Source organism: Podospora anserina, chromosome 1 (assembly GCF_000226545.1).
Source record: "Podospora anserina S mat+ genomic DNA chromosome 1, supercontig 6".
Classification (NCBI taxonomy): Eukaryota; Fungi; Ascomycota; class Sordariomycetes; order Sordariales; family Podosporaceae; genus Podospora; species Podospora anserina.
The window spans coordinates 1,038,728-1,059,579 of NW_001914851.1; the positions used below are offsets into that span (position 1 = coordinate 1,038,728).

Here is a 20,852-nt window from a genome sequence, read left to right on the forward strand (position 1 = left end):
ATGTGGTGTGGTGGTCAGGACCGAGGTCTGACAGCCTTGCTAGACCCCTTATGCTATGGTGTAGATGCCAAGCCACGTTGGCTACAATCTCAGCTAACCAAATTGGCATCCAAAGGAACTTTCACTGAAAGATTTTGTCTTTCAAAATGCATCTTATGTGGAATTCTCAAAAGCTTCATGTGCAGGGCTCTCATGGGGAGACGGGACTTCGGTTCTAATATAGATTGGGCGCTCTTGGCCACTGTATGGTTATCATGGCTATCACCAAACAGTTATATAGGGAGATACACCAGCTAAAAAACACACCCCTGTGAGTATTTAATCCCAAACTACAGACAGTATCGGTTGAAACTGGCTGGCCCTTTTGTACATTTTCCTTGTCACAAGCAGCCGCCTTGCTTAACCCATCGACCCCAACAAAATTATTCGAAAGCAGCTGGTTGCAAGGAAAAAAAAGGAAAAAAGGAGGAAAGCTGTAAACTTGGAACCCTCTGACCGGCCCCCGACACAGATTCATTCAACTATATCATCATCCGTGCTTTACACGTCCACGTCCACGTCCATATCTGCAGCATCCCCAGGAACGGGAACAACCCCATCCTCCCCTTCACCTAGAACCACCTTGCCGCCGCCTTCGTAGGTGACTCTCCGCCACCCAGTCTCCTCCTCAGGGTCCTTGATGAGCTCCACTGTGGGGAAATAATGCTCGTTCTTCTTCATGGTAACCATCCACGGCACACTATCAAAAGTCACTGCCCTCATGCGGAAATCTGCGAAACTTGTCAGAATGTGGTAAGAAGGGCGGTGCGTACTAGAAATAAACTTACAGGTATTGTCGGGAATCCTAACAACCGCAGCCAAGAAGCTCTCCAGGTCCGGAGTCGGCTTGTTGTTGACATGTGTAATGAAGTTGGTCGGCGCCAACCCATACTGATACGCGGGGGATCCACGAGTCCGGGCAGAGACATAGACCTCGCTGAATAGTTCGCTGATTTGTTGTCTGACGGCATGGTGTGGTCTGTGAATGATAGCACCGCAAAAGGAGATTGCCCGGTGCGTCTCGACGTCATCAGCCGCGACGGTGGGTAGTTTCAACTTCAACTCCTGGCGCTCGCGCACAATCACGGCATCCAGAAACTCGTTGGCGTACATGACATCGAGATCAGATATTCTGGTGATCATACTGCCGTTCAGGGTCAAAATTATGTCGCCCTCAAGCAGAGCCGGGGCCTCTTTCTCCTCCACACGCTCACAGGTGCACTTGGTGACCATGAAGAGCTGGTGATGGGCAGTATTGGCCACAGAGACCTTCTCGATCCATTCCTCAGAGACACCCATTAGGCGCGCCTGAAGCATCTGGACAGCGCGGAGCTCGACTGGCAACATGCGCAGCTTGGGGACGATGCCATCCTGAATCTGCTTGAGGACGGGCAGCAGAGTAGGAGTGGCAAGGCCGAGATGGTACTCCTCATCTCTGTGGGTGGAATGAGAACGCTCTCCCAGATATGTCAACCACAGGGCCTGAACGGTACCGTCCTGCGCAACCAAGACTCCGCTGCCGCACTGTCCACTGAGACTGGTGTCGACAGTGATAGCGTCGAAATTGACAGCACGATAACGGGGCGCCCCGGAGTTTGCCGGAATCGTCACAGCAAAACTCTCGGTGACCGTGGTGGCCGCGTGAACGATTCGGCCGATTCTGTTGTAGCCGATGAAGTAAGTTGAGGCACCTTGGCTGATCTGCTCGTTACCCAGTTTGGCGCTAAGAACCGGCGCTTCAACCAGCTTAGGATCATACTGAATGATGGCGTAGTTTTGCAGAGGGTGGAGAAAGACCACCTTGCCCTCCACCACAATGGAATCGGCGATAGTGATGCTGATATCGCAGAGATCGTACGGAACGATGGCTCTGGAGATCACCACGAGGCCCTTCTCTGCATCCACGACCAGGCCCATTCCCCACTTCCGGTTCTTCGGGAAGCCGTCCAGCTTGACCGGAAGAGTGCATTGAACATGAACAAAGCTTCTAACGAGATCTGCCACGGCAGGGTGAGATGTGTGCTCCAGCTGAATGAATCTGGCCTTGGTGGGGACCGGAGGGATTGGGGGAAGGGGGTCCGCGAGGTTGGTGAAGTCCCAAAGTCCAGTTTTGTCGTTTCTGACTGCCAGCTTCATCTTCTTGGCCCAGTGGCGGTCGACGAAGATAATGGTGGTGTTCAAAGTGTGCAGATCTCGCAGATGTTTATATGTGACAACAACCCTAGACTTATCCGGAATCCCCTTCAAAACGTCAATGAAGGTATCGAGGTCGGGTGTCTTCTTATGGTCCACAGTCTGGATTAGCCACCCGCATTCAGAGCTCTCAAAGCGCCAAGAACCACCGGCTTCGCAGACGTAGACACCCTTGCAGGCCACACCGTACAGACGGGCTTGCTGGTACGACAACTCGTGAAAGCTACCGCCCGCAACCGAGACGAATCGATCAGGCGTAATCTTATGCAGATCACCGACCTCCACCTCGACTTCGACCTCATCGCCGCCACGCAGCACCAGAAGCTTGACAGTACCTCCAACACTGGAGTCCAGAATATCATCCAGGCGAATGAACTGAGTCAGCATTTCACCGTTGACTTTGATCAGCACATCGCCTTCCTCGATCTTCTTGTGCGAGGGACCCCCAGGGAGAATAATTTCGGCAACCAACATGTTGGTCTCCTTGGGGAACTTTTCGCGGACTTGAGCCTCCCACTCAGGGGTCAGGCCCAATCTCCGGCATTCGTCGAACGGCTTAAGAACGAACTGAGTTTGGATATCTCCGCGGGTGATGGGATTTCCTTCTTGCAGACACTTGAGCGCGCGGAGAGGGCGGTCTAATGGGAGGAAGTAATCTGTGGAAGCACCGTCGCTTCTCCCTCCAGCTTGAAGCGCCACGGCATATCCATCGATGTCTACCACGGGACTGCCCGAAGAACCACCGCTGGCTGCGGCGCTAGCCTGGTAGTAACATGTGTTGAAGTCGCTGTACCCTTCACCATATTCGGGAGCATTCCGGTCCAGTCTGCTGATCACACCCGAGAGGATACTGAGCTTTTCTCCAGCATCGTTGCCGACCACTCTAATCTCAATGCCCACCTTTGCCAGATCTGGCCGAAGCTGGAGGGCCTCAACAGGCATGTATTTGATGGCTTTGGGGTCGAATTTCAGGATGCCGAAGTCGTGGACCGGATCGCGATAGACGGGGTAGGCGTCAACCTCCTCGTGGTTATCAAACACGCAGTAACCCCAGAAGGGTCCTGACCCAACAACGTGACGATTTGTCAAGATGTACCTATGATGAGTGTGGAAATCAGCACATATTCACACGCTTACACCCAAGCGTAATAACTGACCCTCTCTCCGCATCTACCACGAACCCCGTGGCCTCGCTGGTCAAGGCGGGGTCTGTATCGAAGCTACATGTCTGGCAAAAGCGGATTGAGACGACATTTCGTACCACCCGCTGGATGGTTTCTTGCCATTCGGCGGTATCAGGACCAGCTGGGAGGAGGGCAGCCAGCTTGTCGTCAGGCTCTTCGTATTCGGGCTCGATGAAGCTGTCGTCGGGTCTGTCGGGGGTGTTCTCGCCGCCCGAAGTATCCAGATCCCCATTGGCGCGATGATGCTTGGGGTGGCGGGCATCCAGTGCATGGGGTGGCTCTTTGCGCTTGGTACGAACTGACGGGGTCAGGTTGGAACCGTTCATCGTGGCGGTGATGGGGTTGACGGTAGATGGATGTGGTGGTGATGGTAGTGATGATGACACAGTTGTGGAAAATCGCTGGGCGGTCGTACGTAGAAAGAAGAGGTGATTGTTGAACTTTTTGCCTGGTAGATTCAAGGCTCTGAAGGGGAATGGGTGATTATGATAGTTGGTAAATAAAGTGGAATGAGTGTGTTGACGAGGTGAACGGGAAGCTACTGTTTGGTAGCTGATTGTGAGTCTGGCTGGTGTAACCAAGCTCTGTTTACTGGATCTGTTGGCAGAAACACCTGAGCGCGTGCCGAAAAAGAGAGCTGGCCGCATTCACAGCCTGGAAGAAAATACCGAGAAGTGTTGGTTGTTGAGAAAAAGAGGCCCAGCTAAGAATGGGATTGCTCTGTCAATTCACACTCGCGACGAATTCTTGCGTTGCCTTGCAGCAACCTGCAGGGCCACAGAGGCAAGGCGCATATGCCGATTGGCGGGGTGGAGTGAGCCTACCACCAGGAGCTTATCTAATCAAACTCCATCCAATTTCATCATTCAGCGCATCCAAATATTTCAAACACTACTAACACAACACATAGGTAAATCGCAGAGGAGACGGCATGCTTCTTGAAACACATAGACTCTATAACAACGCAATCTTTTTTTTCACTCCCCCCCGACTCCCAGTGTATCTTTGACCCGTCACAAGACATGTTTCATGGTAAGGTTTCAAGCAAACATTTATGAGACTTCGTAGACATCCCAAGTGCCCAACGTTCAGGGGGGTAGGAAAAGCGTTTTCAGCTGAGTCAGCGGTGCTGATTGATTTACCAACTGGCACTTGATGGGAAATTGCCTCGGAAGCTCTCACCGTCTTGTAGGCTCGAGGTATGGACACGTATAGAAATTCTCCTGTTATGTTTGAGGGCAGCCAGTTGGAGATACGGTATGTATGATCATGGCAAATTGATTAGCAGGCGAATTTGGTTCACAAGAACAATTTGATCCACAAGAACAAGAAACCAGCAGGCAATGCTGCATTATGTATTCACACCAACTAGCAACCACAATACCCGCCTTCTTAGGCTGGGAGCTGGAAGTCCTTATACGTCCACTTCTCTGTGATCTTGGTCTTGGCCAGCCTCTTGTAGGGAATCTTTCTCCGAGCCTCCATTTTGCCCCGAACCAACATGCTCCTGTACCTGTCCTTGAGCAGGTTGCCTTCTGGCTTCAGGAGTCTCAACGAATCCTGAAGCTCGTCTGGAAGCACAAGCTCCAAGTCCTTCTCCGGCAGCCTGTACCGGCCAAACTGTTTCCTCCGCAGCTTCTCGTCATCACCAATCTCCTCCGCATCACTGAACTCGGCCTTTTCAAGGGCCAACTGCCTTTCCTTCTCTGCCACCTCCAACGCAATTTGCTTGATCCGCTCGGCCTGGGCATTCTTTGCCTTCATGGCCGCTTCGTGCTTCTGCCTCCGTTCTTCCTCCTTTCTTCTCTTGATTCTGTTTCTCTCAGCCTGTGTTTTGCGTCTTGGCCGCTTGGCCTTGACATTGAGCTCCTCTCCCGCACTCTCGAATCCTTCCCAAGCAGAATCGTCCTCCCACTCTGAAAGATCCGCCCTTGCCTCGGCAGCTTCAGCCTCGGCGGCTGATCGAGCGGCGGCCTCAAGTTTAATCCTTTCCGCTTCTAATTCGGCAAGACGCTTCTTCTCGGCCTCCACAGCCTTCTCGCTTTCCTCGATCAACCGTTCTCGATACTCGGTGAAGTCGGGGTTGTAACTGGCGCCACCCTTCGGTACATAGACAGCAGGGATCGGTTTGCCGTTGGCAGAGAGTGAGATGGATTGTTGTTCGAGGGTCTTGGGCTTCTTGGGCTTCTCTTTCTCGGGCAGGAAAGCCAGCTCGACAGCCTTCTCTGGCTCTGGCTGTGGCTCGTCGGCCCAAGGGTCAAATGCGGCATCGACGATGTCAACCGTTGAGTCGTGTTGCCCATCTGCCACCCTCTTTAATCTGCTGAGCTCCTTGCCGCTGACATACTCCTTGCGCTGCCTTTTGACTGGAAGAACACCATCTGTGGTCTTGTCGTGAGCGGGGCGCTTGCGCATAGGCACAGCCGGTACTGCTGACCGAGCCGCAAGAATCTCATCTGACTTGAGGCCCTTCTTGATCTTGGGGAACTTCTTGGTGATAGAGGCATCGCCCTTGACGTCGAGAACGAACAGATCGGCAGAATCCTTTTCCGCAATAACTCCACTGCAAAAGCACAATTGGTTAGCGACCGCAATCGCACATTCAAAAAGCAGGCATAATCGAGTCCTACCCAATAATCTTTTGAGTATTCAGCTGGTCAAGGCCCTTCGTGATGTCGGTAACGTCGACATTCTTGCGCCACGCCTTCTTGCCCTTCCTGGATGGTTGTTTGTACTGCGATGGGGCATCGATATTGCCCGAGGGGGCCTTGAGAACAGGCATCTTGGACTGTGGCTGTGGTTGCTGTCGGTCGAACCAGTCGTTGCTTTCAAGCAACTTTTTTCTGGTGTTTTCGTCGACTACGAGTCTGGCCCAAAGCACCCTGCCAGAGAAACAAAGTGGGGTCCGGGTTTTCAAAATTTCAGCGGGTGTTCGTGGCTGATAAGATAAGAACCCCTGCACGTGGCGCATAAAGTACCATGCACGGGGTGTCAGGCGAGGGTGACCTGGCCAGCACCCAATCCGAGGTCCAGGCCTGATGCTTCTGGCTGCTTGCTCATGACGGCCGCCAAGAGCGCTGGAACGGCCAGGCGTGGCTTGCGAAAAACAGCGGGCGTCGCCTGGCTGGTGGCATGCACGCACGCATGGACACGCCCCCCCCTTTCACCGTAGCCGCAATCGGGTCTGTTAAGGAGAGTTGAGAGACTGGGCGTTGTGGATTCGAGCCGAACCGAATTCCCATCACAAAGGGAACTTAGACCTCCCAGTTTTTGAACCTTACTCCGTACCGAGTATAATTTTCGAGGACACTTGTTCACTCCTAGACAATACCGATACAACCATCCGAAAGCTGTTGAACCACGCCGCGCTTCTTGGGTTCCTGGTCAGCCTGGCCACTGATTTGACGACGGTTAACGACGACTCCACGAGCACCCCTTTTAACGAATACACCCCTCCCTCCCTCAACGACGGCCACCACCGCCGAGACGATACATTTCGATTCTCTACACCAAATAATATCAAAACCATGGCGCAAACAGGAGCGGGCGGGTCCTACAACAACCCGCTGAAGAAATTTAAGTATGTTGCTGGTGCTCTTCGGCGCGCGCGGAATACAGCACGAGGTGGCTAACCACGTATTCCACAGGCTGGTATTTTTGGGCGAGCAAAGCGGTATGGAAACACGTACAACCCAAAGACGGAACCAGGGACAGATACTAAATCGTTTGATTAGTCGGCAAGACATCTCTCATCACACGGTTCATGTACGACTCGTTCGATAACATGTACCAGGCCACCATTGGCATTGACTTCCTCTCCAAGGTACGTTAATTCCGCTGTTGGCTTTCTGGCGTGTGGCATTGGCTAACAGGATGGAACAGACAATGTATCTTGAAGACAGGACAGTACGGCTTCAGCTTTGGGACACGGCAGGCCAAGAACGTTTCCGCAGCTTGATCCCCTCATATATCCGTGACTCAAGCGTTGCAGTAGTGGTCTACGATATATCTAGTACGTTTCTCTACTAAACCTTCTTACTCTCCTTTTCTTTCTTGCTGACCCCGACACCAGATGCCAAATCCTTCCAAAATACCCGGAAATGGATCGACGACGTCCGCGCAGAGCGAGGCAACGACGTCATCATTGTGCTGGTAGGCAACAAGACGGATCTCAACGACAAGCGTGAGGTTACCACCGCCCAGGGTGAGGAGGAAGCGCGCAAGAACAACCTCATGTTTGTCGAGACCAGTGCCAAGGCGGGTCACAACGTCAAGAACCTCTTCAAAAAGATCGCGCAGGCTCTGCCCGGGATGGAAGGGGCTGACGGGTCGGCTGCTGCTTCTGCGCAGGCCAGCTCCCAAATGATCGATGTTAAGAGCACAACTACACCACAGCAAGACGGGTGTGGTTGCTAGACAGATTCAAAATGTGAGGGTCTGGACGTACACGAAGGGGGATGAATGAGTCGGGAGAGAGCCATGGTCATTCCGCACACGAATATACCGCGCAACCTCTGTTTTGCTTGCTTTTGTGTGAAGGTTAGACTAGGGAAGCATAGCGGGGGGTCATGGGTGGCTTTCACGCACCAAAGCGTTTCACATACTTGGTTAAATCTACGTAATGATATATCTTTAGGAGTTTGGGTAGCCGGAACAAGTGGAATAACACGTTCAAGACACTCGATTCATCACTCGCTCAAAGTCCAAGTCGATCTTCTTTTGTGGGCAGGTAGAGGGGGTTACAGAGCCGTTGTTCTCAAAGCACAACAAAGGTATTTGCCGGCTGCCCATGAAGATGTCTACAACACTCTGGAGATACATTCTAGTAAATAAACTTTTTTTCTGAACACAGCTCCCCTTTCTTAGTTGTAACGCCGAATTCGCCAAACCCGCAGAAGAAAAAAAAACAATGTTCATGCATGTATGCCCGTCCCCTTTGAGAATCATATCTTGGTCCACACAGATTGTTCCTGGTGGCCCATGTTCAACGTCCCATTGGACGAACCACACATGTTCCCAACCTTCCTGATTAGCTGCTGATAGACGTCGTACTCATTGGCTCTGAGCCTAGCTCGGGTATCTTTTTCTCCTCCCATGACAGGACGATCGTCAAAAGGGAAAGTGACGAGAAATGACGGGTCTAACCCTTCCTTAACGCCACCCAGCTACCGGTAAAGGACATGAAGGGTGCTGAGACGGGAGCCAGTTCCGGATCACGGCTGAGAGATCGAGCCGCTCAGTCGGTATCCATCTCATCATCCTCGTCCTCGAATCCGTCGTCCTCGTCGTCATCCTCGCCCACAACACCGCCAAAAGACTCGGTAATTTCCTCCACGCCACCGTCAGTCCTGACCCTCAATCTCTTCACCTCACCACCGAAAGCCTTGCTCTTCTTCCCGGAAGCCTTGGCGGCGAGCTCCTCTCTCTCCAGCTCCTCAACATCGACACCCCTCTCAGCAGCCAACTCAACCAACCTCCTCTTCTCGCTGCCCCTGAGTCTGGGAAGCAAGTGCTCGTTGTCAGCCACCAGCTTCCTGGCCGCGGCAACCTCGCGCGCCCTCTTGCCGGCCATGCGTTTCTTGTAGAAGATTCTCTCGCGGCGGGCCTTGATTTCGCTGATGCGCTCCATGGCCTTGAGGGTCTTGGCGAAGAGCTCGCGGTCGTAGCGGACGGGCACATTGCGGCGGGCGGCAAACTGCAGAGTGCTGTCGACCGTCATCTCCTTGCCGGCGTTCTTGCGATAGGCCTTTGTCCACTTGAGCTTGCGGGGGTTGCGCTTCATCTTGAAGTTCTTGTGACATTTTGAGCGGCAGAAGCGGAAAGATTTGCCTGCGAAATTCGCAACGAGCAATGGTCAGCGACAATGGGAACACACACCAGCAAGGTGCAAGAGATCAAGAGGGGAGGACAAACCATCGTTGCGCATAAAGGTGATACCCTTGCTAGGCCACGCGGGCCTACCGCAGAAGAAACAGTTATCGACGCGCATCTTGGAGTGTGTATATGCGCCCCTTTGAAGACGTGGAAAAAAAGGGAAGCTAAGGTGGTGGTTGTTTTGCGAAAAGAGGGTGACAGGACTGCACTCTCTTCTCTCTCCACCTGGCGCTGAAGGTTCAACTTGCAGCAGGCCGAAAAAATTGACCGCCTTCTTTTGCCCACCCTCCGCTGCAGGAAAAAAAATGTGGGGTGTGGTGAAAATCGTTATCTTATCGGTCGCCAAGTGTTGAGAGACCAGCTTTTGAAGGGGTTAGGGTTATACAAGAGTATCGGCGTCCACAAGACCTTGAAGATAGCTGAGAGAGGTACTCTCCGTTTGTATGCGCAATTGGTTAAGCGGGATTGACCCTTAAGTTACTGCCCGATTTTGAGTTGATGATCTCTGCAGTGTTTTGATTGATATAGTGAGTGTACTTCGTCTCGTCCTTTGAGGCCATGAATTTTGCAATCGGTCTGCAAGAATCTGGAAAGGTTGGATCCTAAGGAATTCCACTCCCAATTGCTCTTTCGTTGACGTTCGGGATGTAGAATCGATTACTTGTAGATACTAAAGCTTCGATAAGTTTATGTAGATTTGCTGCATCTAGCTCGGAAGGAAAGGATGTAATTCAATTATCTGTACTCACGCCGTTTTGACTGGGCTGCTTCGTTGAAAACTTTAGGTATGTGCTCGAGGTCAGTTTATGAATGGTCTCTCACTGCTATCAAGAAAGAGATGCCTGGAAAAGCTGATTCCCCCATATTTTGGCAAGCCCAGCCGTATTGTGAGATATGAAGAAGTATCATGTGATACGTTTGAAGAGCAGCAGAGTTTCACCATCGCGAGCCTTGGCTTCCGAAGCGATGGGAGGTGCCAAGACAGGGTTTGGACGCTAACCTGAGGCTTGGTGATCAGTTCCACTCACCTCACTGGGCAGCCTTCGAGTACACGCAGAGAATGATCTCTACATACGAACTTCTCTTACAATCTGGATTCAAAACTGAAAGAAGTCAATTGCATCGAGCGTAGCAAGGGCTTTTGTGTTGTCCTTCACGGTTCTGGGACGCGAGAACCGCTTACGGCAGTCCAGGGGCTGCCCATGTGACCAACATGCGCCTGAGGGTTTCGCCCCAGGCCTGAAGGCTGGATGTTGATTATAATTCAAAGCACCCGGTGGCCCGGACTTGATCTCCGGAGTTTCTGTGTGTATGAGCGCTGCAAAAATCTTTCTTGCAATCAGATGAATTACATCAAAATAAGGTTTTCGATCGCGGTCAAGCAATGGCAAGAGACGTCAAATGAAGACGCCGTCGAGGATCGTGAACTCCACACATGACCCACTTGGCGCCGTTGTTTTCTGGGGAAAGTCTGGGGAATGTGGAGCAGTTAGACCAAGGTGGCTCCACCGACCCTCAATTGACAACGCTAGCACACAACCAAGAGGGAAACAATATCAAGTTTGATATCAAAAACATCTTGGGGTTTTGTTTTTGACCCTCTAACAATTCCAAATCCTTCTCCAACATTGGAGGCTCTGTCAAAGAGAAACAAGCTGAGCAGGGCCTGAGAGACAAGCCTAATCATCCTTTCCTCCCCCGCATTTCAAGTGTCTTGTGGCGCCATGTCAGTCCGTAAAGTGAGACGACATGGTTGACGGCTGGCAAGAGTGAGTCCAAAGTGACGTCCAATGAAGTCCATGATTGGTGCATGGATATTGCTGCGGTCTCTTACCCCGCTTTCTACCAGGCATGTCTGTGGGTGGTCTTTCCGCTCCTGTCAACGCGCCGCTTGATTGGCCTTGGCTGGTGCATCCCCTTCCTTCCTGGTTGGGCTTTGGAGTATGCCTGGGAAGGTCGTGGTGGCCATCGCTCCAAGCTCCTCGAAGGAGATGTGGCGGTTGCCCTTGAGGAGGGATACGTTCCTGCTGGCTGGATCATGGGAAGTGTATGCCAGCTGAGCACACCCGGGACAGGGTCGCCAACCCAGCCATAAAGGGGGTTTCCCGTCCCTCCCACTTCATCTTGACCTTACCTTCCCCAAGCTCTTCCCGCTCTTTGTTTGTGTGTAACATCTCCTCTTCTTTGTTCCACCGCGTGTAGACGTCAGTCCATCAACATCTGCATCTAGAGAACGATTTCCTTTGGTGGTGCATCTCCGTCAATCTACCTATCCTAGGTTCACCGCGGTCGATAACCGCTCTGGTATAGACGAGAAGGGTATGTGTTCCTTCCTCTCTTTCATCACCAGGCATCATCGTCACCTGTTTTGCCTGATGAGCCCACTATCTCCTTGCTTCTTCCCTAGGGTGTACCCCATCACGTCGCAGCAACCAAATCACATCGGTTCCAAGATTGTCATTGTGCTAACGTCAACACCTGTTGAAGATTTCCTGTCTCTTTGCAACGAACTCCCCATACGATCTATTTCCCCTCGAACCATCTCTCAAAATGCCCGTCCGCATCCCCGCTGCCACTCGGACTGAGGTCTTCTGCATGGGGGCAGGTGGCCTCAGCGCCTTTGCACCTTTCTACATGATCATCCCTGGCGCCGAGGAGCGTGTCGCTCGCCAGACCACCAAGTGGGCGCCCAAATGGGAGCGCAACATCACCATGTTCAAGTCTCCAGTTGAGCGTGGTGTCCAGCGGATCTCGCCCCCGGTAGCCCGCACTGTTCAGAAGGTTGAGCACAAACTTCATCTTGAACAGGCAGCACAGAAGACTGGCCGGGGTATCTCGAAGAGCTTTGACAAGATGGGTATGAAGCACACCTGAAAGTTTGGCGATGGGAAAGATCAAGTTGGTATGATGACATGATGGGAATGAAACACAACAATGGGTATCGTGTTGGCGTTGGCTTTGTTGCGCTCCTGTACATAAGTACTTGTGTTTGATGATGGGTGGTCCATGGTATTGCAATGGAAGCTAAATGAGGTATTGGAGCTCCAGCGCTGCCTCCATTCACTAGGAATATATGGCAGTATGACTGTGATTGGGCGTCTACCTGTGCAGTACCAACTCCGTCCTGTATGTTAGCATTACATGTCAAGCTTTTGCTGTCTTACAATTGCTTCCTTTCTCTTTTTTCCGCTATCAACAAAATCCCGATAATGGTCTGTACGTCCACAGCTGTTCTATAATTCTCGCCATGGCAGATGTCATCACGTTCATCTTTTAGGCCAACATCAGGCTGGCAGACACTTGTATTGCCAGATAGAACATAACCGCAGTACAGCGTCAAACTATCTTCGAGGTGTAGGAAGATGGCACTGGTTGATGCTGTGATAGAAACATGCAACTCTGTAATGCTGCTGGTGTAAAGTTAGGTAAGCCCGACGCCTAAGTTCAATGTTTCTTATGGCTTCATTCGAGCTGACATTTCTCTTCAGTATAAGACATGGTCATGTTGACCTCGATCATCAGCAGAGGCATATACTCAAATATGGTGTTCTGGTATTCCGCAGAAAGGTAATGGACAGTTCATTGCTGTATTCCTGAAAGAAGAGTCCCTTCCTGTCGATGACATGGAGCCCTACCAATTTGTGTACGGGCACTCCATCTGCAATGTTCTCATTACACAAGCATCACAACGTAGAAAGACCTATGTTGTCGCCAAGCGCTCACGCTTAAATTCATCATTGGAGACTGGGTCTGTATAACTAGTATCTCGTGAGAAAATGCAGAACATCTAGGTAGGGTTCTCAACTGTCAAGGATGTTTCAAGCCGGCTCAGTTGCTCGTCCACAGTAGATGGCATGGGTTCAAGTACCGGTCTGTATCTGGCGGCATTGTTGAGTCCAAAGGACGGTGTAAGTCGCAAAGTGAGCCAATCATATAACTCGACGGACTGGGCGGGTGGAGTTAAGGTCAGAAAAGGCCAGCGCGCTGTTGCAAATAGGTTAGCATGAAAGAGAAATCAACTGAGATGAACTTCATGCATCGAAAGCTTTACGCCCGTGAGAGCCTTACGACTAGTGTTGAAAATTCCCCATCTGTCTTGAACGAGGAGCACCTAGGTAGACATCTTACAGAGCAGCCAACGATCTTTTCTCATAGCGCGTGCTGACCGTGGTGGCTTCTAACTTTCCAGGGTCGCCAACCAAAAAACGCCCCCTACCAGCAGGCTGGAACCAGGGGCGTCTTTCACGCTCGCTGACTGGTGATTAAAATGGGTTACCGAGAGAAAGTAAGCGATGTAATTACGTATGACTGGTCAATGTACTGAATGGCTTTTCCCATATTCAAACATCGCGGTTCTATTCAGGACGCAATTCACGGCCTCACATTTTGAGCAGATACGCGGATACAAGCCATGAAAAATGGCCCCGCTATTTCCAACCGGCGCTCTTGGGCGCAACGCAAGCTTTCAAGGAAAACCAAGGCTTCAAAAGGCCCACACATTTCTGTTGGTCGCATAAAACTTGAACGTTGAGTGGCTCGAGAGCCAGTGCCGACTGATCCGATCCTGTTTGGGAAGTCTGGCCAAGACGGCGCGACACAACAGGAGGAGACCCAGGTGGAGTTGTTGATCGGGACCCTGAGGAAGTCCGAGATTTGTCGAGTTTAGTTGGTTCTGCGATTTTAGCTTCGGTTCCCTCTCCTGATCATCGCATTTCTGGCACAAAAACACTTCGACTTCTGCGCTTCTTGACGATTTTGGTTTGCGATTTCTCTTTGGGCGTTTGTACGGTTAAGGCGCAACGGGGATCAGGAAAAAGACCAAATAAAAGACGAAAAAGAACGGGGGAAAAAATGATATCCTCACGATCGTCGTGTCGGCTTCGGCTGCCTCGCCCAAGGGTTTGTTGGTCCTCGATGCCCTCCTTTTCGAAAGTTCAGACACTGATCATCGCGCAGTCATTCCTAGGCTTCATGTCCCTACAGACCGGCACGGAGCTTGTCTCTCTTGCGCTCTTGTTCAACAAGGCGACGGGAATCTATGGCCTCCTTACCCTCTTCACGGGCTTCCAGATGTCGATCCTTCAGTTCACCGCCTACTTCATTTCGATTGCCGTTATCGCCGTTCTGGCGTTCTGCCTCCCACATATTCGCAAGGGAACGCCGTTTCAAAACCTCTTGCTAGCCTGGGTTTACGCGGTGGACACGATTGTGAGCGGACTATACACGACAGCTTTTGCGACGGGGTGGTACATGCAGTTAAAGGAGATGCAGGCCACTGTCGCCTCAGGAGCTCCCGAAGAAGAGGAATTTCAAATGGTTGAGCCTAGGGGCGAGACAACCACCCCAGTCAGAGACGACGGCATCGACACGGCGTTTAGCATGGTGCTTATTATTGGGTTTACACTTATCAGGATTTACTTCAGCTTGGTTATCATGGCCTATGCTCGGGCCGTTATCCTGCGGTTTGTTGACGAGAGGGTGCCCGAGTCTGACGAGGATGATGAGTCCGGGTCGGCACCAAATCCGTTTGCTGAGGGTGCCCCCCTGGGAGAGGGATTGGAGGGCAAGATTGGGAGGTACATGATTTCTGTGGGGAAGAGCTATTGGCTTGGTGGAAGAAAGGAGGATGAGGAATGGGCTAAAGATGTTCATTCAAAATTCAGGAGCAGCAGGAGATGATTCTCCTCTGCCGGTGATGTTGTCGAGATGTGGGACGAAGTACATAATGGCGGAGGCGAGTCACATGTTTTCAGCGGCATTTAATGAGTTCAAAGGGCCATCTTTCTGATATAGCACGGTACATTTGGGCGCATGGCTGGTTGGCATACTGCCCTTTTTTTATACTAGACATTGTCATAATAGGGGTTAGGATCTTCGGTTCAGGGGCAAGTAGGGGGGGTTGGAGCTGGGGAGCTAATCATATTCACTCAGATAATAATGGATACGTTGAGAGACAACATCCCACCATGAACCCTTTGTACGAATTATGTACAATTTACGACATCTCGCCAGAGAGCCACGTGTGGCGGACTTGGCAACACCACCTGACTGCTCGCCCGCGCGGGTTGACATACCGCAGTAGATGACCCCCATCTCCATGGGACGTGAGAAGAGGTGAGAAGAGAGGATGGAAAGGCTGTGACCCCGAAGCCAAAGCCGAAACAGAGACGGATCCAGGTTCCCGTTTCAACGGCCTATGCCGAGAGACGAGCATGTTGGGTGCCGAAGACAAAGTGGAACGGCTGGGTTCGGAGACCCGGTGTTAGTCATTGTGGGCAGCGGTGGCATCAACTTCAGATGGTGGGTGTCAAAGGAGACATCGAGGAAGTCCATGACAAAGCATGATTTGAATCCCACGCGTGCAATTCGCTGGATGTGCAGCAGCACTCTGGGGGTTCTGGGCAATTCCCGGGATTCGAGGCGCTAGAGCGATCACGCAATCGATCACCTCTTGCGCCCACCTACCCATCAAGAGAAATTTGGGACACATGCGGGGCCGATATAGGGACCCTTTCGCATGAATTGCCTCCGGCTGCACCTTACATAAGTGCCATTGTTTTTTTTCCCTTTTGTCTGCTTGCGATGCAGTAATTCCCTTTCCCAGTCACTCCTCACACACTCTCAGTTCTCCTGTCGATACCCTCACGATGGCAGGCGCACTCACCACGATAAGGACGCCTGAAGAAGCCGGTAAGACACCCAAACCCCTCCCCCACATTACCCCAAGCTGTCAAATCGCCGCGAGCAAGCTTTCCCTGCCCCGCCAAAATTGTTTGCTCGCAATGCGACCGACAGCCGGACTCAACCCGGCATCTCGACCGACAGCCGGGCACACTGCGAAAAGCCTCACAACCGTCCCCAGGGTGTTGATGAGGTGCGCGCAAGCAGTGTAGAGACAGGTAGCTGACAGTTGATTGGACTAGTCGCGAGAATTGCATACCTTTCCAGCGATGTGGTCATCTCAGTCCAGCCGTCGCTCGCCTCTGATTCCGAGTTCTCGAGCCACTTGAAGCAGCTCGCCAAACAAAAGGAACAAAGCTTGGTCGCGAAGACCTCGGACGCTGTTCCAGAAATCCAATCAGTCAGACACAACAACGACCCATTACTCTCCGTCTTCACTCCCATCCGCTCCGGCCAGCTGGTTTCCGTCACCACCACATCTTCCATTCTCCTGCCCTCGGTAGCACATCTCTACAAGCTTGCCAACCTCCCGGTCGTCATCCATGTTGCGCTTGGTCCCAAGAGCTTCCCAGACTACTCGGCCATCACCTCCATCAGAAATTCGGGATGGACCTTCCTCCAGTCCTGGTCCCTCCAGGAGGCTCAAGACATTGCGCTGACTGCTCATGCCTTGGCCATTCGCTCGGGCAAGGGTGTCATCCACTTCTTCGACCCCAGCTCCGGTGCTGTTGCCGAGTCCATTGAGGGCGCGAGCGCCGACGTTGTCCGCGCTGTCCTCAACCTCGACAATGTGCGGAGGTTCCAGTCTGCGCCGATCTCGGGGTCAGGGATCTACGCGGATGATGGGCGGGTCGCCGTGGTTTCTGAGCAGCCGGAACCCCTGGCTCTCTCTGGTGGAGTCACCGCCAACCAAGCAGGAGAGGGTGAAGCAGAAACCCCTCTTCTTACCTCACAGTCGTCAGTCAAGTCCAGTCAACAGAGTGAGACCAGCACGCCACCAAGTGTATCCACTGCAACTACCATCGAGCCCGCAGCTCCCCTTGTGTCGTCCGAGGATATCTACAAGTACGTCACCGGCATCTGGGCTCAGCTCAACCAGCTTGTCGGCAGGCAATACAACGCCTTCGAGTGGACGGGGTCACAATCGGCCGAAAACACCATCTTCCTCTTTGGCTCAGATGTTGCCTTGTTCTCTGACGCTATTGCCAAGGCACAGTCTGGTGACTCCTTTGCCAACGCTGGCATCGTTGCTCCTAGACTTTACCGCCCGTGGCTGGGCGCCAAGTTGATCGATGCCCTTCCCAAATCTGTCAAGAGGGTGGCAGTCCTTGAGCAGGTGTCGAGAAAGACCACAAAGTGGGGCCCCGTTCTCATCGATGTCTTGACTTCTGTCAAGAGTGCTGTTGGTGGTGTCGAGACTATTGTTGGGTACCAAATTGGCTACATCACCAAGGAAAGTGTCAAGCAAGCTTTGTCCGGTGTTTTCCAGAACTTGACTCTAGAAAAGCCTGTACAGAACTTGGAGGTTGGTGAGCGCGAGATTCCTCAGGAGACCTCCGAGTACGACCTTTCGAAGCCCAAGCTTGAGGTTTCTTATACCAAGATCCTCGATCAGTTGTTTGGAAGCAGAGCCTTTGTCGCCAACTCCCTCGATTCCGACAATGCCGGCGTCTCACGGACCATCTCGGCCACTCCCGAGTATGGTTTCGGCTCTCTCCTCGCCAGAAAGGAGCGCAGACAAAAGTTTGTTGCCGAGGTCAAGGAGGCCGCCAGCAATGGCCGTTTCCTGACTGAAGTTCCCAAGAGAGCCTTGGCCAAGTGGGTAGCTAGCGCTGACGATGCGAAGAAGTCTGAGGAGGCTGCCGAGGAGGTTGTTTCCAAGCTTACACTCGACAACTCGACGCCATCAAAGGCCCTGCTCCAGCACAAGGCATTCTTTCGCAAGCAGTCTCTTTGGCTTGTTGGGTCCGACGCCTGGGCTTATGACCTTGGCAACTCTGGCGTTCATCAGGTTCTGGCTTCGGGCGAAAATGTCAACCTGCTCATCATTGACTCGACCCCTTACTCTGAGCGCGCTGCCGCTGATGCGAACCGCAGAAAGAAGGACATTGGTCTCTATGCCATGAACTTTGGAAACGCTTACGTCGCCTCCACCGCCGTCTACAGCTCTTACACCCAGGTTCTTCAGGCTATGGATGAGGCCGACAAGTTCAATGGCCCCTCTATCGTTCTGGCTTATCTTCCCTACTTTGGTGAGCACGAGTCTCCTTTGACCGTTCTCACTGAGACCAAGAAGGCCGTGGACCTTGGTTACTGGCCTCTGTACCGGTGGAACCCCGAGAATGAGAAGAAGGGCGAGCCCAACTTCTCTCTTGACTCTGAGCGTATCAAGAAGGAGCTCAAGGCCTTCCTTGACAGAGACAACCAGCTCACTCAGATGATGCGGAAGGAACCCCAGTTTGGTGCTGTTCTTGATCAGGACTTTGGTACTGAGATTCGCGCCCAGCAGAAGCGCAAGGCCAAGGATGCTTACAACCAGCTCTTGGAAGGTCTCTTCGGTGCGCCGTTGACCATTCTGTTTGGTTCTGATGGTGGCAACGCGCAGTCCCTCGCCAAGCGGTTGGGTACCAGGGGCCGTGCCCGTGGCCTGAAGACCACAGTCATGGCCATGGAGGACTACCCAGTCGAGGACTTGCCAACGGAGGAGAACATTGTCTTCATCACCTCGACCGCCGGTCAGGGTGAGTTCCCCGTCAACGGCAAGCCTCTCTGGGATGCCATCAAGGACAGCACCGAGCTCGATCTTGCTTCCGTCAAGTACTCCGTCTTCTCTCTTGGTGATAGCCACTACTGGCCCAGAAAGGAGGACAAGGTGTACTACAACAAGCCCGGAAAGGACCTCGATAGGGTTCTGGCCAACTTTGGCGGTTCCCGTCTGGCTCCTCTGGGTCTTGGTGATGACCAGGACCCAGATGGATACCAGACCGGCTACTCCGAGTGGGAGCCCAAGCTTTGGGAAGCCCTCGGCGTGTCAAAGGTCGATGGCCTCCCAGATGAGCCTCCCCCGATCACCAACGAGGACATCAAGATCGCCTCCAACTTCCTGCGTGGTACCATCGCCGAGGAGCTCTTGGACACATCTACCGGCGCCATCTCGGCTTCCAACCAGCAACTGACCAAGTTCCACGGCACATACATGCAGGATGATCGTGATGTCCGTGACGAGCGCAAGGCCCAGGGTCTTGAGCCAGCCTACTCATTCATGATTCGCTGCAGACTTCCCGGCGGTGTCTCGACACCAAAGCAGTGGATCCAGATGGACGACATTGCCAACGAGCTCGGAAACGAGACCATGAAGTTGACCACCCGTCAAACCTTCCAGTTCCACGGCGTCGTCAAGGCCAAGCTCAAGCCTGCCATGCAAGCCATCAACCGGGCTCTCATGGACACCCTTGCCGCCTGCGGTGATGTCAACCGTAACGTCATGTGCAGTCCTCTTCCTTCGCAGTCTGCCTACCATCGTGAGGTTTACTACTGGTCCAAGAAGATCAGCGAGCATCTTCTTCCATCGACTACCGCTTACCACGAGATCTGGCTCACCGACTACGACGGAAAGAAGACGCAGGTCGCTGGTGACGCCGTCCAGGACTTTGAGCCCCTTTATGGACCTACTTACCTCCCCCGCAAGTTCAAGATCTCGATCGCCATCCCCCCACACAACGATGTTGACGTGTACGCTCACGATATCGGCCTGATTGCCATCAAGGGTAACGACGGACATCTGCTTGGCTTCAACCTTCTTGTTGGTGGTGGTATGGGTACCACTCACAACAACAAGAAGACGTATCCCCAAACCGGTCGCATGCTTGGTTTCGTCAAGGCTGACCAGACCCATATCGCCTGTGAGAAGGTCATGCTCGTCCAACGCGACCACGGTGACCGCAAGAACCGCAAGCACGCCAGATTGAAGTACACCGTTGACGATCTGACTGTCGATGTCTTCAGGTCCAAGGTTGAGGAACTTTGGGGTCAGCCGTTCCTGCCTGCCAAGCCCTTCCACTTTGACAGCAATGTCGACACCTTTGGCTGGCTCAAGGATGAGACTGGCATGAACCACTTCACCATGTTCATTGAGAACGGCCGTATCGAGGACACTGCCGACTTCCAGATGAAGACTGGCCTCAGGGAGATTGCCAAGGTTCATAAGGGCGAGTTCCGCCTCACCCCCAACCAGCATCTTATCCTCAGCAACGTTGCTGACGAGGATCTGGACACCCTCAAGAAACTTCTCGCCCAGTACAAGCTTGACAACCTCCACTTCTCCGCCCTCCGTCTCTCTTCTTCCGCCTGCGTTGCCTTCCCCACCTGCGGTCTCGCCATGGCCGAGTCTGAGCGCTACCTCCCGGTGCTGATCTCCAAGCTGGAGGCCTGCCTCGAGGAGAACGGCCTCAGGCAAGACAGCATCGTCATGCGCATGACCGGTTGTCCCAACGGTTGCGCCCGCCCCTGGTTGGCCGAGGTTGCCTTTGTCGGCAAGGCCTACGGTGCTTACAACATGTATCTCGGTGGTGGGTACCACGGCCAGAGACTCAACAAGCTCTACCGCAGCAGCATCAAGGAGGACGAGATTCTCGAGATCATGAGGGGCTTGCTCAGCCGGTACGCCAAGGAGAGGGAGCAGGGCGAAAGATTTGGTGACTGGACCATCCGTGCCGGCATCATCAAGGCTACCACCGATGGCCGCAACTTCCACGAGGGTGTTGCCGAGGAGGAGGAGGAGGCAGAGGAGTGATTTTTGGATACACAGAATATGGAACAGAAAATGAGCAACGAGCAGGAGTCATGTAAATAGGGGATATTGGAGGGATGGCTTTTTGTCTA

General features: G+C 52.8%; 7 protein-coding genes across 7 annotated transcripts; 4 read left to right on the forward strand and 3 right to left on the reverse strand.

Annotated features, from left to right (window-relative positions):
• Positions 1 to 540: 540 nt before the first annotated feature.
• PODANS_1_24240 (uncharacterized protein) lies at positions 541 to 3,742 on the reverse strand (the record flags this gene model as incomplete). Its single annotated transcript, XM_001906716.1, has 3 exons — positions 541 to 770; positions 828 to 3,328; positions 3,390 to 3,742. 3 exons carry the CDS (start codon positions 3,740 to 3,742, stop codon positions 541 to 543), a joined length of 3,084 nt encoding a protein of 1,027 aa, XP_001906751.1.
• A 1,066-nt stretch (positions 3,743 to 4,808) lies between these two features.
• PODANS_1_24250 (uncharacterized protein) lies at positions 4,809 to 6,198 on the reverse strand (the record flags this gene model as incomplete). Its single annotated transcript, XM_001906717.1, has 2 exons — positions 4,809 to 5,979; positions 6,047 to 6,198. The coding sequence occupies 2 exons, from the start codon at positions 6,196 to 6,198 to the stop codon at positions 4,809 to 4,811; spliced, it is 1,323 nt and encodes a 440-aa protein (XP_001906752.1).
• Positions 6,199 to 6,943: 745 nt separating this feature from the next.
• PODANS_1_24260 (uncharacterized protein) lies at positions 6,944 to 7,832 on the forward strand (the record flags this gene model as incomplete). The annotated part of the gene is made up of 5 exons (XM_001906718.1): positions 6,944 to 6,996; positions 7,064 to 7,089; positions 7,151 to 7,239; positions 7,299 to 7,428; positions 7,489 to 7,832. 5 exons carry the CDS (start codon positions 6,944 to 6,946, stop codon positions 7,830 to 7,832), a joined length of 642 nt encoding a protein of 213 aa, XP_001906753.1.
• An 820-nt stretch (positions 7,833 to 8,652) lies between these two features.
• Positions 8,653 to 9,405, reverse strand: PODANS_1_24270 (uncharacterized protein; the record flags this gene model as incomplete). The annotated part of the gene is made up of 2 exons (XM_001906719.1): positions 8,653 to 9,245; positions 9,330 to 9,405. 2 exons carry the CDS (start codon positions 9,403 to 9,405, stop codon positions 8,653 to 8,655), a joined length of 669 nt encoding a protein of 222 aa, XP_001906754.1.
• Positions 9,406 to 11,840: 2,435 nt separating this feature from the next.
• Positions 11,841 to 12,164, forward strand: PODANS_1_24280 (uncharacterized protein; the record flags this gene model as incomplete). The annotated part of the gene is made up of 1 exon (XM_001906720.1): positions 11,841 to 12,164. The coding sequence occupies one exon, from the start codon at positions 11,841 to 11,843 to the stop codon at positions 12,162 to 12,164; it is 324 nt and encodes a 107-aa protein (XP_001906755.1).
• Positions 12,165 to 14,141: 1,977 nt separating this feature from the next.
• PODANS_1_24290 (uncharacterized protein) lies at positions 14,142 to 14,969 on the forward strand (the record flags this gene model as incomplete). The annotated part of the gene is made up of 2 exons (XM_001906721.1): positions 14,142 to 14,189; positions 14,247 to 14,969. The coding sequence occupies 2 exons, from the start codon at positions 14,142 to 14,144 to the stop codon at positions 14,967 to 14,969; spliced, it is 771 nt and encodes a 256-aa protein (XP_001906756.1).
• Positions 14,970 to 16,197: 1,228 nt separating this feature from the next.
• On the forward strand, positions 16,198 to 20,763 carry PODANS_1_24300 (uncharacterized protein; the record flags this gene model as incomplete). Its single annotated transcript, XM_001906722.1, has 1 exon — positions 16,198 to 20,763. A coding segment is annotated over one exon (4,566 nt), but the record flags the coding sequence as incomplete, so codon positions are not given.
• Positions 20,764 to 20,852: the final 89 nt, after the last annotated feature.